The sequence below is a fragment of the Thunnus maccoyii genome, chromosome 19 (assembly GCF_910596095.1).
Source record: "Thunnus maccoyii chromosome 19, fThuMac1.1, whole genome shotgun sequence".
NCBI classification, from domain to species: Eukaryota; Metazoa; Chordata; class Actinopteri; order Scombriformes; family Scombridae; genus Thunnus; species Thunnus maccoyii.
The window spans coordinates 9,637,451-9,655,931 of NC_056551.1; the positions used below are offsets into that span (position 1 = coordinate 9,637,451).

Sequence of the window (18,481 nt, forward strand, 5' to 3'; positions counted from 1 at the left end):
AATGTTATTAAACAAAGAGAAATGTCCTCCCCTTGTCCTAGTAATGTCTTTGTTCTCCCTCATGGCAGGGTTGTACAGCTCTGATGAGGTCTGATGTTTAAAGGTGCAGTGTGTAGAATTTAGTGGCATCTAGCAGAACACACTGGGCAGAAATGGAATATAATATTCATAAGTATGTTTTCGTTAGTGTATAATCACCTCAAAATAAAAATCATTGTGTTTTCATTACCTTACAATGAGCCCTTTATATCTACATAGGGAGCGGGTCCTCTTACATGGAGCCCACCCTGTTGCACTGTCATGTCTCTACAGTAGCATAGAATGGGCAAACAAAACACTGACTTTAGTGAGGGCCTTTCACATTTTTCATGAGTTTCATGGCCACTGTAGGTTGGTACATGCTTGGTAGGGGAGAGGGAGGGGTATTCAGTTTGTTGCAAACTGCAACCTCACCACTAGATGCAACTAAATCCTATACGCTACACCTTTAAAGCACATTTATGATTGCTGATATCTGTTTTTTTTAGTAGCTGCCCTCAACACACACCAGTAAAAGTAATGTAAATAATCTAAAATTGAAGTTTTGGGCTGTCCTTTGACTGAAAAGTCAGCTCACCTTTGTGCTTCCCTTTGCATGTTGACTTCACCAGTACTTCACTCTGAACATCTGTTAAATGAATTTATTGCAAAATAAAACATGAAGCCTCCTCCCCTTCACTAAACACACATAATTAGTTTTGCTTCTGTTTTTGCAATGTAATCAGTTATCATTCAGTTGAGTCTCATGACCGAGTGGGTCCGCTTTCTAATAAAATAAACAGTGTCTGCATGTCTGGATACATTAAAATATGGATTGTAAAAACATTTTTCTTAGAAAAGAGTACGTAGACTCTTATTTTACTGTGTTTTGTGCTGATAACCAGAGAAGTTAAAGTTTTCCTTTTTTCTGTACAGGATCACTTCAGTGCAGGCTGTCAGTGTGGGGCAATTGCCCCTCAATGAGGTGGTCCTGCAAGTGCTGTAATTACTCCTCCCCCAGCCAAAGCACACTAATTGTCCATTACAGACTGAAGCACTGTCATCAGGCAAGGAACTGTCCTCTCCCCTGTGTCTATGCACACTGTTTGTGCTTCTTCAGGACTGAATCATCTCTGAAAAAACATTTAACTAGAGACCATAGTCAAGCCTGTTCAAAGCGGGTGACCTCAAAGTTAAATTGTAAACTGTGCAGTTTCTCAGAGTCTTGTAGTGATACACAGTATTTTGCACATCAAAAATACACATACACAATAAGGAAACTGTGAAATGTCCCTTTAAAGACTGTAGTTTTCAGTCCAGCAAATACATATGGACTAAAATGATGTAATGCCACTGCACTAAAATTATGTGATGTCACTTCCTCATATAGATTGTCAAGGAATTCACCAGGCTGATGTTGATGGACCTCAATTCACTCTATGAATGTTTAGAAAGCTATCTGCAGAAACGCCTACAGTTGCTGTACAAGGGGATTAAAGAAATGAAGTCCTTACTGGAAAGTACATTTCTTTACTTTAAAATACTTCGAGAGCTGCCTTTCCAAATTCATTCAATGTTCACGTGTAAACTGAATGTCATGTTCTCAAAATAAGTTGAATATGTATTTGAATACATTCTGTCTCTCTCTACCAAGGTTTTTAGACTGTATATTTTCATTCAGTTTTCTTCAAGTCACCAGAATGTCATGTGGAGTGAGGGGGTTATATAATATAATTCCTTTAGCAACTGTATTTATGTATGGTATGTTTTTTGGCAGGCATTAAACCAAAGGAAGAGGGCAGCAGCGTTGCAGGGCCTACCATGGTACATGAGGGAGAATCCTTCTACATTCATGAAGATTTGTGAGGTAAGCGGTGAAATGTCATTCAAGATGATCCAAAGAAAACTACTTCACAAGGACGTCATTAAGGGAATGGTGATTGGAATCCTTTTAGTCCCCTTCCGGCTTCCTACAACGATGTTTCCCTCGTGATTGAGGAAATGATTGTCATACATCACCTGGGTGGTGTACCCAACCCTCTTGTGAACCTGATGGGACTGCTGCACATGCTGAACCTTGATTATCCAAAAGACTTGGGAATTGGGTTGGACTCGTGCACTCCTAGGGTCCACTATCTGAAGAATGAATTGCTCAGAGAGATGGCCTATAAGATGTCTCTGCATTTGTCCCAAAGGAAGCATTCTCACTTTTTGCTATTCGTCCAGAAATGTATAACCCTTTTGTGGGTTACACCAGTTTATTTTATGTTTTCATGTTCTGACTGAACTCTATTGCTCTCTTTGGAGGAAATATGCCTATGAGATACATGAATGTGTATTTTATGTTGTAGAGCAACCATGAACAGAGTGGAAATTTGAGTAATGTTTGAAATATGTTTTCATGTTCTGACTGACATTTGAGTCACCTTTCTCATTTCTCTCTCTCATTTCTCATTTAGAGATATATATTTTTTCTGTGTATGTCTTTCTGCATTTTACTGCAGCAACCCTGAACACTCACTCCTCAGAGTGGGCTCTGTTGAACAAGTCACTTAATTAGAGAGTTGGTTTTTCCCCCAAAGGATGGATGCTCTTCTTTTTACATGTGGGAGATGGTGTAATTTCAGTTTTTGAGCAGCTCTGAGCAAGAGAGAGGATGTGTGAGAGGGCGTGAAGGCTTTTTTTTTGTCTACATGTTCCAAAGGGAGGCAACACTGAACACTTATTGAATGTGGGTGGGTTGGAGTAGAAATACAGTTCTTGAGATTGTAATAAAAGTTCTGATTTAAATATGTATTTTCAGCTATTTTTTCATGTGTTAATGATTAGGTTGGACTGAGCTAGTTCTTGTGTAGTTCATGTGGTATGTAATGGTTGCTTTGTAGGTATTAGTTTGCTTGTCCTGTTAAATTTTGGAAATCTCTATCAACTTCTGTAAACTTAAGTAACTTGGTAATAGAAAAATTTCTTTTCAGTATTTCATGTTGAGCCAATTTGATTTACATTTGTAAAAACCTGATAAAATGAGCTCGACCAACATCTTTTTCAGTTTTCTTAACCAATATTTTCTAGTTCAAATTATTTAACAGAGGAAGTTGAGTCAACAAACTTAACTTAACTCAGTCAAATCAATGAGATGACTTGACTGAATCAAGTTGAGTCAACAAATCCCTTTTTACAGTGCATTAGGTAGTTAACTTAATGACACGTCACTCAGAATCACCAGAAGATAAATGGAATAAGTTACAATATCAGAGGAATTGTTGAGCAGTTGTTCATGACATTTGAAGGAGTTAATGGCCACAGTGGTAAACCAGTAAATGATAATTGTATGACTGATGTTTGTGTGTGGATGTTCAGTTTTGTATCAAACATTCCTGACCTCTTCTAAGACACAGAAAAAACACACAAAAGTGCTTACATGTGCAAACACACACAGGCACACACACACTCCCTGTGGCCCAAAAGCCCCTTTATGTTTTTATGGCTTTGCTCAGTGAGAAGGTCTGTTAGGGTGAACTGTTACTGCTCTCCTGTGCAGCGTGTGTGTGTGTGTGTGTGTGTGTGTGTGTGTCTCATGTGCAGCGTGTGTGTGTGTGTGCCAGGTCAGCAAAGAGGGAGGGACTCATCATGTCACATCCTGCCTCTGGAAGCAATTAGCTTTCACACGCATATGCTGCACAGACTCCGTCACCAACACACACACACACACACACTCTAACATGTTACTGTACACTCACTAACACATGTGAAATCTAAAGAACATTTGCTCTCTAATGCTATTCACAAATAATAGCACAATCTCTCTTTCCTTTCTCTCTCTTTTTTTTCTCCACACAGTGTTGGCTTACACTTTGTTGGCTTACACACCGAAAGCCATGTGCACATGAGAGCACTTATGGTAATGCTGAAACTGATACAGATACAGCTAACATCCTCTCTCATTGAGATAAAGAGATGTACACAAAAACACATTGTCTTCCCACACCAGGAGGATTATTATCATCTTTAATGACCCTGTATCTCCTTCAACAAACACAATCTTTAATGTGAAAACACGACATGATTTACTATATTGTCTCCTTCTACGCTCATATGGAGCTTTTTTCCTATATTTATTCAAGGTGGTCTTTCAATTTTTTGAGCATGATGCCAGTATTTATTTCCAGTTCAGATTTTGTAATTCTTTGCACTTCTGCTTGCGCTTAGATTTGCTCTGCCTCTGCTCAAACTGTATGCTTGCACTCAGATGTATTGTTTTCCTTCTCCAGCTTCAGCCCTTCTCCTCACACTGAGGCTGCTTCTGTGCGCTCATGAAACATCTGCTCTTAGATTTCTGCTTTGCTCTCGCATTTTTGGGGCAATAACTCTGTCAAAATTCCCCAACCAATAGAAGGTGTAGTGATGACCAATGAAATGATCCCTGCCTTGTTGTGGGCTCATTCGCTTTACTTCTTAGAGTGTCCCATATGGGCGGTTAGTCTTTAACTGAGTTCATCCACTCCCACCCACCAGGACTTTATTAAATGTACTTCCCTTGATTCATGTACAACTTTTGGAATAAAAGGACAGTTAATATAGACAGTTAATATCCCGTCAGTGTGCTGGAGGAGAAAACAACGTCACCTTCATGTCTCAGGAGCAAGAGTCTAGCAGTTCGCCAAAGTCAATAACCTTAAATAAGTTTTTTATTTTAGTGGTGCTATGATATCCTTCAAATTAAATTGGTTAAGTCATATTTGCAGCACAAGAATACATCCATTGATAATATGTTTGGCTTTCAAGTGTTGTACATTATGTGAACACTGTTGCTAGGCAACTAACAATAAAATGAACACCACTGTGATTCTTTATTTTTCCTCTGTATTTTAGTTTTTAGGATGGGAAAAGTACCAACAGCATAAGTAACCAGCTAACACAGGAAAAAACAACATAAAGTGTCTTAGTAAGGTGTTGGGCCACCATGTGCTGCCAGAACAGCTTCAATGCACCTTGGCATTGATTCTACAAGTCTCTGAACTCCCCTCGTGCCCTATGGATGGGGGCATTGTCATCCTGGAAGACACCGCCGCTCCCATCAGGATAGAAATGTTTCATCATAGGATAAAAGTGATGACTCAGAACAGCTTTGTATTGATTTGCAATGACCTTCCCTTTAAGGGGACAAGTGGACCCAAACCATGCCAGCAAAATGCCCCCCACAGCATGACAGAGTCACCCGCAGGTCAAGCATTCAGGCTTGTAATACTCTCTTAGTGTACACCACACATGCACTCGCCCATTTGTCGAGAATGTGGTGAAGGATGACTCATCTGTCCATATCACTTTTTTTTCACATCTCTGTAGACCAGTGCCTATGGTTTTTGCACCACTTAACTCTCAAATGTGCATTCATCTTTGTAATGAGGGGTTTATGCACTGAAACCCTACTATAATATTCCTCTCTGTGTAATTGTAGATGGACTGTTCTTGCTGACACAGTCTGATCACGTCCTGCACTGATATTCTCAGTCACCTGAGGAAGAGATGCGCTTCGGTTTTCCTTATATATCATTCTAATGCACGAGCATCACAGTCATCAAACGTGCGCTGTCGACCACAATTTCTGCCCCTATTTACTGATGTCTTTCCCATAGATCTAAATGCAGATGTCACTTTAGTCACTGTTCCTATTGAAACACTAACCAGTTAGCAGTCTTTGTAACTCAAGCCCTCTTTCAAAGTCACTTAGATCTTTTCCTCTTGCTATCTTGATACAAAATCAGAATCAACTGGGCCTGCTCAGCATTTTTTTACATGCCACAGAGCATGATTGGACATAAGTCTGAGATCACTTTCCAATTCTTCTCTTCAAATGATGTTTACCATTAATGTGTCAAAGTCTGCTCTGAGGTTTCACATATTGTAAATATGTGAATATGTATATGTGAACATGTTATCATTGATGTATTTTTGAGCCGCAAATATGACTTAACCAATTCAATTTGAAGGAATTATTAGCACTATGGTCTAGTAATAGATTCATGGTGCCAATGTGTTGTCTAAAGTTACTGAGAAGATACAGTGACATCAGGGAGAATTCCAGGAAAAGACTGGAATTTTTTGATGGCTAAACATAAATTAAATGTAGACTGTTAAACACAGTGGGTTTACTTTGATGATTATGTTTAAATTCCTGGCCAGCACCAAAGCTTTCATTTCATCTTTGTAAGTATAATGATAGCGTGATTGGGATAATGTTTACTGGAAAGGGTAGCCTGAGGGCACTGATGTGAAGCTGATTGTACCATTTTCATTCAGAACTCAAAAGGCCTATATGTTTTCACTAAATGAGGCAGACCCAGAAGGTTAAAATCATCATACTTCTTATTTGGAAAAATTTGTTTCACAAACACTGATAAAGAGCTAAAAATTGCACAGTTGCAAAGTAACGACTAAAACATTAGATGGATCATATAACCAGAAAATATGTTTTAAAGACAAAAATCCACATTATCAAAACAAAGCTAACTTTCTGCCACACATAGGTAACTTACTGATGTAAGAAAGGTTTGTCAGATCAACGAATCCTGTTGTGCTCCATGGGTTGTTCAAGGAGCAGCTTGACCAGTCAAACAGGAGGCAATCATTCTTGCGTAGTTCCCATCACAAAAAGACCTAGCTTTTCCCTCAACTCATCCCTGACTCAGGTCCAACTTCAGGGTAGGCCTCCCGTTCTGTTTTATCTTCAGCTGCATGTCAAAAGCAAGCTTAGTAAAGTCTTTTTTTTATGAGAAACTTGAGGTCCCTATCTCCATCCATTCTGCTAACTTCCTAAGTGGTCCCATCGGCTACTCAGGCAGTTTTTTTTTTCAGAACTTCACGAGGACAGTGATTTGATTGGTGAGAAGCCATGTTCAGCCTGGCCTCCCTTGTTTTTGTTTGTTGTTGTTTTTTTACGATGAACTGACCATTCACTGTTGAGCTTGGTCAAGCCTGGCCTAAATCTGATTGGCTAAAAATCTGGCCTCCTTTGAGCAATGCATTTCTCTGACCGCTAGACAGAACAGAGGGCATCAACTACACATTGTAATGCATGCAGCAGAGGGGCGCTGTTTCCCTCGCTACACCAGCTAAAGAAGAAAGATATGATGTTTTGATAACAAGAGACTGGCAAAATCTGCAAATTGGCACATTTTTCTTAGATTACAGACAATTAGAATATATTCATGGGGATGTCAGGTTTCCTGTAGCCTCTGAGAGAAACTGCCTCTGTTGAAACCAGAGTGTAGCTTTTACCTGCCTAACTGGTCCATTAGATTCACAGGAAAAGCAGCTGCGCTGAGTGATGCGTCAGTTCAAAGTCATCATTCACCCTCTATGCATCACAGAGCAGATGTTTTTTAGGAAAATGTTTTTATAGCTGCTATAAAATATTCTGCATATATGAGTTCTAAAGGAAATGAGAACAAAACTCTGATTTTCCACACACCATATTTTACCCTCCATGGTATAATCAAATTTATGTTCAGCACATTTGTACGCTGTAGAGTTACAGATTACATGTACTCTGTATAGGGCGATGAGTGGCCCATTTTTTGCTGAGTTATAGGAAAGTACCGCAGCCAAACATTGATTCAGTCTTGCTGCAGTCTTATGAGCACATTTCTAATGAATTAAACATGCCATTAGACCATATTCTCATCCGGATAGTATGCTTAATAAGTCAGTCACACAACTGTTGTGTGTCATAAGAAGTCCATCAAATGAAGTCACCACCATGATAGCCAACTGCGACTCAAAAGAGGCTGTTAAAGGTTAATTTAAACATCTCTTAATCTTGCCACTTGAGTTACTGTTCGGTATTATTCATCATTATTTTAATATTACACCTATAATAAATTCATATATACTTGTAAAGCAGTTTATTATAACAACTTCAGTTATTTATAGGCACATTAAATTAGTCATTTATTTATTTTGGCAATTTTCATTGATATTATCTAATGACTGTGGCTCTGTTTTAGTCGTGAAAATGTTCTAGAAGCATGTGGTGTTTTAATGAGACTGTCTTTCCCCAGAAAACAACATTGGTCATTAAGATAAGCACTTGAAGTAACTTTTCTTTTTCCCTGTGAAGCAATCTCTCACAGTAATTAGAATAATGACTGTCCTCTCTCAGAAGCAATGGCGGAAGTAGTGCTATGTTGTTAAAATGCTGCTAAACATCTTTAGAGGGGAGATTAGGATGGATGATTGGGTGTACTAAGAGTTGGCTTTTGACACTGGAGACTGTTGCTCACATCCTGTTTCCTACCAGCAGTTAATGTCGGTTTATTTTAACAATGATTGAAGTCTTTTAATTTAGGTTAACAAAAAAGAAGCATACAGAGACTAAAATATTTCAGGGATGAGGTGTTATCATTGATTGTCCATCACAGTCTCAACAAGAGTGCCTCACTTTCAGCAGCATGCCACTCTCCTCTCTTCTTTCTTTTATTCTCCTCTCTTTCTTTTCTCTTTGGTTTTGCCATCTGACGGTTTATAACCTGTGACACTAGCTGCCTATACTTAACCAACCCTTAATCATAGAAGTGGCAGATTATGATACATTTTTGTAAGAGCATGTACGTTGTTTTGGGAACACTGACAACAGGTGTGACAGATCAGAACATGCTCATATTGGCTTATTTTGGAAGTCAGTGACTTGTTGTTTTTAGCATTCCTGGGACCAGTGGAAAACTGATGCTCCAGAGCATTCAACTATAGCAGCCCTTTTGCTGAACCTAACCTTTTCAGCTCATAACTTCATATCTCTTGGGATAAGTTGGACAACTGCTTATGTCATATGGAGACACCAGATGTTCAATATTTGAGTTGGCACTCTAGATTGCAGAAACAAACATGCAACCCTTAAGATCCCTCACCAAAGAACATCTTTACAGCATCTGCAGTTATTAAACTTTAACTGTATAACCTCACCATAAGTCCTAAACAAGGTCTTGAAAAATGTAGTAAGTTATTTTGCAAGGCCATCATTAATTTTAGGTTTGATGTGAGAGTAAGACATTTCCTAGGGTTAGTCCATCCAAATCTGCCTGCAACAGCTCCCGAACAATTCCAGGAAAAAATACAGACATAAATTTTCTGATTAGATTTTATTTATCCCTTAAGACAAGACAGTTTGCTTTTTATTCCGCTCCAGGTCACGGGGTCAGCAAAACAGCAGGACATACTGTGTTACTCAGAAACACAATAATCTAAACCATTTGAATATTTTTCCTCATATACATATAGTTCTCCATTTTTTAGCAGTTTTCTTGAAGTGTGCCAGATGTGTATAGCTTATGAATGGCTCCGTAGCAACTTCTGCAATCATGAGTACATATGGTTATAACATGGGTTGTCACAGTGGGAATCCTTCCCTTCATCCTGACAGTGTTAGCATTAGCATCATGCACCAACCGAAATGCTGTATACATCTCGTCCTGTAGGTTCCCCACCAGCACCGCCTGTCTGTGGATGTCATTCCAGAGTTGAAGAACTCAGACAATCACTGCAGGAACCCAGGAGGAATCAGTGACAAGCCCTGGTGTTACACCTCAAATCCCAACATACGCTGGGAGTACTGCGCCGTGCCACAGTGTGGCGAGGCAAGCACAAGACCAGGTACTGTCTTGTGCCATCTTTTGTCACCTTTGTCACCTGTTTCCAATTCCTGGCTCAAATCCAGGTCTACATTATCAAATCCACTACATTACCAACTAGCTATTGAATAGTCCACCAGCCACAATCAAGACATTTAGACACTCACTGTGTTGGACATTGTTTCAGAAATATCATCTTTTGCTGGCATTAGTTATGTGTGCAGCGGAGCAGAATTAAAGGTGTGAAAGTTATCAACTTAATAAACAGTAAATAAATTGCTTGCTTCAAGCAGTGTTGTTGAGAAAGTGGATGGAGATACTAACGTGGATTTAAACCAGTTAAAAAACATCGTGAAATCTCTGACATACCCTAAACTTTTGGTAAATGTTAACAATATTGATTAATATTATCCTCTGTGCATGAAAATTATTAAATCTAGATCATAAATTAAGTAATAAAACTACCGATTGATCCATTACACCCACTAGGCTCCATATTAAAATAACAACAATTGAACAAATAAATGCTTGGTTCTTGTGAGACTTGAATAATTTAGATTTTTTTCTGTTAAAATCAAGATACCTTTCTAGATTACAGCATATAACTGTGCATTCACAGCAAAAACACCTTGATTTAAACTGTCTCTGTGTTGGCTATGTGTCAGTAATGAAGCCAGAGTCACCGGGCCCCCGTCAGACACCTCGTGTCCCTCCCACGTCCACAGCATCGTCTCCGGCTTACTCCATGTCCGTCATTGTTATTGTCTTGACTGCACTTGCTGCCGCAGTCTTCCTCGGCATTACCATCCTCGCCTGCCGCAGACGCAGGAAACAGTGGAGGAACAGGAAGAGGTAAAAGAAAGACAAGAGTCTTGGTTCTCTTTCTGTCTGTCTTTCTACAGTATTCCTTACTCCTTCTTTCTGTCCACAGAGAGATGGAGACCCCGAAACTCACTGCTCTTCCGTCTGAGCTCCTGCTGGATCGACTCCACCCAAACCCCATGTACCAGCGGGTTCCCCTGCTGCTGAACTCAAAGCTGCTGGCCCTGGAGTATCCTCGAAATAATATCCAATATGTTAGAGATATTGGAGAGGGAGCCTTCGGACGGGTTTTCCAAGCCAGGTAAGAGAGGGAGATGAAGCAGAGGCAAAAAGCTTTAAAGGTAAAATAGACTAACTATATATCTATCCATCTGGACAATAAAAGGAGAGAAGAAGAGATGGGGTTAGAAATGATACAGAGAGTGAAAGAAAGGCACTTCAAAGAGCCTTCCGCCCTAAATGGGTAAGAGGTTGTAGAAGATGGGAAGCTTGCTTGCAGTATTACTTTACATAGACTAATACTGAATATTGCCATGTCATCATCATAACCACTGCCAGGGGCTAACATGATGATGTGGATAATTGTCAGGCAGAGGAAGAGAGAGGGGTGAGACAGAATTCAGAGAGAGGGGGGAGAGAGTGACTAAACAAGGCAACTGGTCATTCTGAGAAGTGCTGCGTCATTCACAAAGTCACAAGGAGAGCTGCTACAGGTGTCACTTTCATTCCACACTGACCCTGTTCACAGCAAGACACAAGTGTCTCAAATAAATCCCTATAGACTAAATACCAGACCTGGGTCATACATATCCATGTGGCTTATAGTGATGTATATTCTAGTTGTAACAGGTTTTTTTTTCTAGCAGAAAAACAATACATCATAACAGAAACCTGTCACCCCTCTTGCACAGAATTGACCAAACACTAGCTGTTACACTAAAACAATCCCAATCTGATTGTTTGAGGTTGAATAATCTACCCGTGACAGGATGTCACAGTCACTGATAGCCAATGCATCCATGACTGATAACAATTATAGCCGAGTAAAATATTTCAGAAGCGACATAAGATAGAGATTAAGGTTTTTCTAGCCTTGTGAGACTCAGCATAATCAGAACTGATCTCCTCCTACACAAGTCCCACAGTCCTCCCACCTTTGTGGTGTCCCTGATCGATGGTTTGGAACTGACACAAACAGTAAACTTAAATTTTCACAGAGAGGAGCTTAAAAAGTAAGCTGCCTCCAAAAGAACTGTCCCATTTCCCATGGAATGTTTAAAAGTCTTATTAAAGAGACCTGCAAAATTGTTGCATAATAGATAAACTGGGGGTACAGTAATAGAACGTGTATACAGTATAAAAGCACAGTAAGCACAGCACTATTGAGGTTGGTGGCATTTTCACAGTAGCACCTGTAGTATATAGGCATTCAGATCTAAGAGATGTCCTTCAGGCTAGCCGGTAATCCCTCAGATGAAAACTGGAATGGCGCAGTATATGAACACCCCAGGGAACCTAATACACACACATGCGTACACACATTTGTATTCCTGTACATGTTAGGGACTCTCACTACTGTAGTTGTAAACCTAAATCTAACCTTAAACCTAAAACCTTAGTCTTTGCCTTCTAAAACTTCCTTCAGAAACTGAGAACTAAAATGTCAAAACAAACAAAATGTCACTTTGTCTCAACATATAAAACTGAAAGTTGGTTCTCAAAAAGATAGAAGTATGTAGAAGTAAGTACTGATGCACATATGTTGAAGAGGGCAGATAAACAATCATATAAACCTAAACCCATCACATGCATTGGTTGTGAATCACACACATTTGTTGCACATGCAGGCATACATGAACTCTAAATAGACTGGAGGGGTAAATATCTTCTTTCCTGACAGATGGGTTTTAATCTGTAGTTTCCTAATGTATGTGTGTGAGTGTGCAGTATGTGTGTTAACAGTGACTGAGAGAGTGTTTCCATATGTGTGCGTACCAGTAGTTTTGTGTGTGCAGACTATATATAAATCTCCACTGAGAAACAACATGTTGACGTTAGTTTGCCTCTCAAGTGAGCCAACACAGGAAGTGTGTGTATGCATCTATTTATGTGTGTGTGTGTTTCCTCCAAGTGACTGACATTTACAATGTACTGCACTAATATGGTTGCACTGTTGTACTGGGGTTGCTTGTTAGTAGACATTCTAAATATAAGGTTATAGAAATCTGGTTAATGCATTACCAAGAACAAAAAAACCACAAAAAACATAATATTCTGGATTTATATATTTTTGAATGCTTTCAGGCATGTGGTTGCTTAAGATAAATAGACAAAAACTGTTAAAATCCTTAAATTCTCTCTTCCTCTCCTCTGCTAGAAGGATAACATAGTTGCATGTGTGCATTGTCTGAGCTTGAATACGTTTGTGTATGTTTGTTTGTTGCAGAGCACCAGGCCTGCTGCCAATGGAGTCCTTCACAATGGTGGCAGTGAAGATGCTGAAGGAGGAAGCCTCAGCTGACATGCAGAATGACTTCCAGAGAGAGGCAGCACTCATGGCACAATTTGACCATCCAAACATCGTACGGCTCCTAGGTTAGTGTGTTTGTATGTTTGTGTTTGTGTGCGTGAGAAAGAGCTTTCAGGATGAAACCAGGTTTCCAAAGAGGCCGCAGTCACAGCTGGAGTTTACAATGTGCAACTGCTGGATCGGTGTGTTTTGCTTGAGAAATGAGGAAAGTGCAAAAACAGATAGAGAGGCACAGACAGAGAGAAACAAAACAGCTTGAGATGAAGAAAAGATGGAACAAAACAGAAAATGAGACAATGTGCAGTGAACAAGATGTTTTTTTCACTAGTTTCTGGGCAAAAGCAACCACTATGTTATCAAATCCAGGACTCTGACCAGATCACTACTGTAGGTGGATACAGTCCTGGAGTTAAATATGCACTCTGTGCTGGACAGGATGTTTCCTACTTGGCTTATTTTCCACCCATCACTTTTGTGATTTGAGCAGTTTACCAGAGATCTACAAACATTTCAAGTTCAAATTTTGATTTGGTTTGCCAACAATATTCAAAAATCTTCAGGGTTTTATGGTTATGTTCAAGCAAATTGAAATACTTGGTTAAAACCTGGAAAAATCAGTCATGGTAAGTACAATATAGTGAAGTTTAGGCATCTAAAACACTTGAAGTTAGGGGCATTTAAGCATGTAAATAATCTCATCAGTGACACAAATAATGTTTCCTTTTAGATTACTGTTAAGGTTTGAACTGAACGAGGAAGAAAGATAAAAAAATCCAAATATGTTTTTTGCTTGATATGTCTTATCTCAGTGGCTCATACGAAAGCAACCAAAATGTTTTCTCTATGAAAGTGAAATAATCATGTGAAAATAAAGGGGGATTTCATTCATTCCTGCATTTCTAGTTTCGATGCACTTACTGTGATTCTCTTGAATGGAGTCATTTTCTTCAGATCTAGTTCACTGTACTATAAAACCACTAGAGACATAGATAGGACTGTTTGCCAGTAAACAAGTGCTGCCTGACGACTAATGTAGCTTTGTTGGCCTTAGTAAAACAAATGTCCTCTATTAAAGCTTATACACACTAATACAGCCTTGTCTAATCTAATACAAACAGTTTGCATCCAAATATACTTCCAAGAAGACAGAGAGATACAACGTAGTCTGTTTGGTGCTGTCAGTGAGTAAACAGAGCCGTTGGTCACTGGCTGCGCTGAAAGAAGCATGTTTACTTTGGTTCAGTTTACAGCCCCAGCTCGGTTGTGAAATATTTTTAAATCAACATTCACTGTTGCAGAAAAAAAAAATGCAATTTTTTTTCCAGAAGTGTATTAAACTACAGTATCTTATCTTTTCTGTGCAGTTTTGAGTGACATTTGTTTTTGGATGACTCATCTGGAGAGTGACACACGCCAAAGTCTCTGGTGTACATGAAACCAGAGTTGATTAGATTATTTCCTTGACCTCTAATTACCCTCGGGACTAATAATACACTGCAAATCATGTTTCAAAATATATGCATCATCTATAACATGCATGTGTTGAGATTAGAGATGCCATATGTTTGCATGTGTTCATTGTTTCGTTGCATGTCCAAGACGAGGCCTCCGTGTTCTGTATATTTAGCGATAGAGTTAAACATTTTAATCCCGTGACTGACCTTCAGTCAAGGCTGCTACTGTTGGGTTACAGTCCTGAGTGTGGACACTCCACACACACACACACACACACACATATACACACACCAAAGCTTGTTCTCAAGGGAGCTGTCCTACTCTGTGACCCACAGGACATAAACCAACTGTGCATGAACTCCAAGCTTCCTCTTCTTGACAAAACTTGCATGTTGACATGTTGTTGTTGCAATTTTTGCGCTGACTTAATGGTTGCAACATTCCAACAGATGGAAATATTCTAGATGTTTTGTGCCTCATTTTTTAAACACATTTCCACACAGTTCAGCTGGATATGTTTGGTACATTGTGACACTTTGGGAAGTCAATTAAAATTCAGCTTGAACAGGGTTTCAACAAAGTTTGAAAGAGTTAATAATGACTGGGCTTTCAGCAGGTCAGTGAGCTTTAAGGGGTTCAAGGCAATACATTTGTGTTTCCTTTCTTGTTGTCAGATCTGGAGATCAGATTTTTCCTACAGAACTATAAAAGTACTCATACATAATTTTGAAATCTTTGTGAATGCCAGGTTACATGAATGGTACATCTACAACTTATGCAGGGGCTGTTGGGGCTCTGCACAGTCTTAACAGTGTGTGCTCTAATTCTACTAAGCAGTGCACTTTGCAAAAGGCATTTACAGGAATGCATAAATAAGCCAGCAGACAGCCACTCTTTTATAGAGGTAAAGTAAATAAGTAGTAAATAAATTAGAATGGATTTGTTGAGTGTAAACCTCCCTCAGTGCTAGAAATATTCTCCAATTTGTTGTTACCCTCTGCGACTTTGTTAATGTCAATGAAATTATAGGGTAAATTGATTTCTTGATCATATAAATGTGCCTTTAGGATTTGTCAAGTTATTGTTTGGTGTGTTTCATACTGTAGTTATGGCTGAGAAAGATTGTGGAAATTCGTTGAGGTTTTCAGGCAGACTCACATTAGTTAAAAGATAAACCACTGCAGAGGTAATTAATAGATGGCAGTTTTAAAAATAATATGTCAAAACACTTTCTTTCCATTCCATACTAGGGATACAAACAAGTCAGTTTTCTGTAGTAGCCCTCACTGTCAACTACATACTGCATTTTGGATTTCCAGAAACCTAAATGTTATTTGTGAGTCCTCTTAATCACAACTCACAGGGAAATGCAGCCACAATCATACCACTTGCAATTTTAGAAATTCTTTTTAACTGACCGTGTTTCCCCACAGCACAGACAGACTCAGAGGAACATAAGGTCGATTTAGAAATATACACGTTTACATCACAGGGCTGCTAATGTACCACTGTACATCCACTATGCGTGAGAGTTTATTTGTGAACATGCACACATCACAGATGGTTTTGTCTGTGTTTATGTCTGGGCTGAATATTTATTTGCCTTTTACACTGAATGAACTCACTATATGGTTTGCTGAAGAAGAAAAAACACACTTGATTCAGCGTGGTCTAATGATGTGTTTATGTGGGTGAGTATTTGTGTTTGTTCTCTCAGACCTCTGGGCTGGTGGTGGGAAAATACACAACTCACAAGCCCACTTATATTATCTGTATTATAGATCATAATATAATATCATCTGTATGCTGTCTTCCCCAGGTGTGTGTGCAGTGGGTAAACCCATGTGCCTGATGTTCGAGTACATGGCCCATGGTGACCTCAATGAGTTCCTGCGTCGTCGATCTCCAAACCAATCGGTGCGCACCCTCAGCCGTGCCAGCCTATCGGGTCGCAGTTTCTCCTCTGAGCTGGAGGCAGGACTACTCTCCTGTGTTGAGCAATTGTCTATTTCCAAGCAGATCGCGGCAGGAATGGCCTACCTATCAGAGCGCAAGTTTGTCCATCGCGACCTTGCGACTCGGAACTGCTTGGTTGGGGAGGAAATGGAGGTGAAGATCGCAGACTTCGGCCTCTCAAGAAACATATACTCAGCTGATTACTACAAAGCCAATGAGAATGACGCCATCCCCATTCGCTGGATGCCTCCAGAGTCTATTTTCTATAACCGCTACACCACTGAATCAGATGTGTGGGCCTATGGTGTGGTGTTATGGGAGATTTTCTCCCATGGGATGCAGCCGTATTACGGCATGGGCCATGAGGAAGTTATTTACTATGTGAGGGATGGTCACATCCTTTCCTGTCCTGAGAACTGTCCTCTGGAACTGTACAATCTGATGAGGCTTTGTTGGAGCACACATCCATCAGATAGGCCCAGCTTCAGTAGTATACATCGAATACTGGAGCGTATGCATCAAAACACACTAAACACTGACACTGAGCCTGACTGCTAATGTGGGAAAAAATGGTTTCCTTGTGCAAATAACCATTGTGTTATGATGTTCCACCTCAACTGAACCCTGACACTGAGCCTGAGCATACAAAGAATACTCGTAGTGAAATGATAGTCATTTTTGCCCAGTTTTTCTTTTCGGGAGACTCAAACTGGTACCAAACCTTTTTGTTTTATCTTGACCAGCAGTTTCCATCAGATAGGTCTGCTGTTAAATGCATGTATGAACCCTTAGCCATTTGAAAGCTGGCTTAATGTGCGCATGTGGAATTGTTGGATTTTTTTTTTCTTCTTCATTTTTAAGTTTTCAAGCAGTTTTGGCAAATGTGATAATGCAATTTATTTGTCCCTTAGAGAGGTGGTAAAGAATGTGGAATGTCATTCACTTTGTTAGTGCCATGTTGACATAGTTAATACTTCAAAGTATCTACTTTTCAAAGACTACCTTGCTTGTTTTAGTCACCTCTAGCTAATTCCACAGTGGCACAAAATCACTTTAAACTATAACCAGTTGACTGTTTTTATAGAGAAGTTGTTATTCCATTTTTGGGCATTATTATTTTACTTTTTGATTTCTTTGTCACTATGTTGTAGATGTTTTTTTTTCCACTTCAGTTTTACTTATTTTTGACAGTGTTTGACACACAGAGTTTGGCATAACAAGTAGTGCAGGGCATTGACAAAATCTGTATAAAGTTTATTAATGAATTCTTGACATCTCTAATGAAGTCTCTCACTGAAGCACAGACACACAGATTTGTTTAAATATAACTGCAGAATCTCATTAACAGGATTCATTCTCATGCCTTATAATAGACTCTTTACGAAGTGAGGAATGGCCAAAATGCCCTCAATCTGCAAAAATATCTTCATTCTGAATGAATTAATCTTTAATTGGTTCTCACAAATATAGAAACTCATTTCAACTGTGTTTAATTAAATTGGGGCTTTATTATTACACAATTTGACTACAGTATTAACAACATTGCTTGTGTTGTAAATCTTTTGAGTCATTACTCAACACAGTTTTTGTTTAGTAAATGTATTTAATTAAGAGATTAATATGAAATGAAAGAAAATATCTATCATGTTAACTAGAGATGCCTTTCAGATAAATTACATTTATATTCTTCTTAAATGTGTGATGTTTCCTTTTTGTTATTTGTTACATTACCTAAACAATTATACAATTTTGCCACAGTTACTATCCATTAAGTATAATATTTATTTGTATTGCTTGCAAATAAACATAATTATTGAACACATTTGTATTTCATATCTGGGAAAGAATTAATTAGCATTTTTGCTGCACAAGGTGTGCATGAATCCCCTAAGCTGAATAGGAGGTATCAATAAAAAATGTGTAGTGTCATCTCATCTGACTAAAACTTCTCTGTAAAACTGGTGAAAACCAGCAGCTACATATAGTTGGTGTGACTTAAATTTAGTCACAATGTTACTTATTATATTGATATCAACAGCATATTATTATCTTAATTGCTCTGGACCAAAGTGCT

General features: G+C 39.0%; 1 protein-coding gene and 1 long non-coding RNA gene across 6 annotated transcripts in view; both read left to right on the top strand.

The window, feature by feature from the left end:
- musk (muscle, skeletal, receptor tyrosine kinase) overlaps positions 1 to 18,063 on the top strand; it is a 31,406-nt gene extending 13,343 nt beyond the window's left edge. For all 5 annotated transcript variants that reach the window (XM_042396204.1, XM_042396205.1, XM_042396206.1 and 2 more), the window contains 5 exons: positions 9,492 to 9,666; positions 10,310 to 10,496; positions 10,576 to 10,767; positions 12,913 to 13,061; positions 16,271 to 18,063. In XM_042396204.1, the coding sequence (XP_042252138.1) occupies positions 9,492 to 9,666; positions 10,310 to 10,496; positions 10,576 to 10,767; positions 12,913 to 13,061; positions 16,271 to 16,965 (1,398 nt within the window). In that variant the 3' untranslated portion in view covers positions 16,966 to 18,063. The remainder of the gene's footprint in view (positions 1 to 9,491; positions 9,667 to 10,309; positions 10,497 to 10,575; positions 10,768 to 12,912; positions 13,062 to 16,270) is intronic.
- LOC121886246 lies at positions 1,545 to 2,808 on the top strand. The gene is made up of 2 exons (XR_006092701.1): positions 1,545 to 1,885; positions 1,974 to 2,808. It is a non-coding gene; the product is annotated as an uncharacterized LOC121886246 (long non-coding RNA).
- Positions 18,064 to 18,481: the final 418 nt, after the last annotated feature.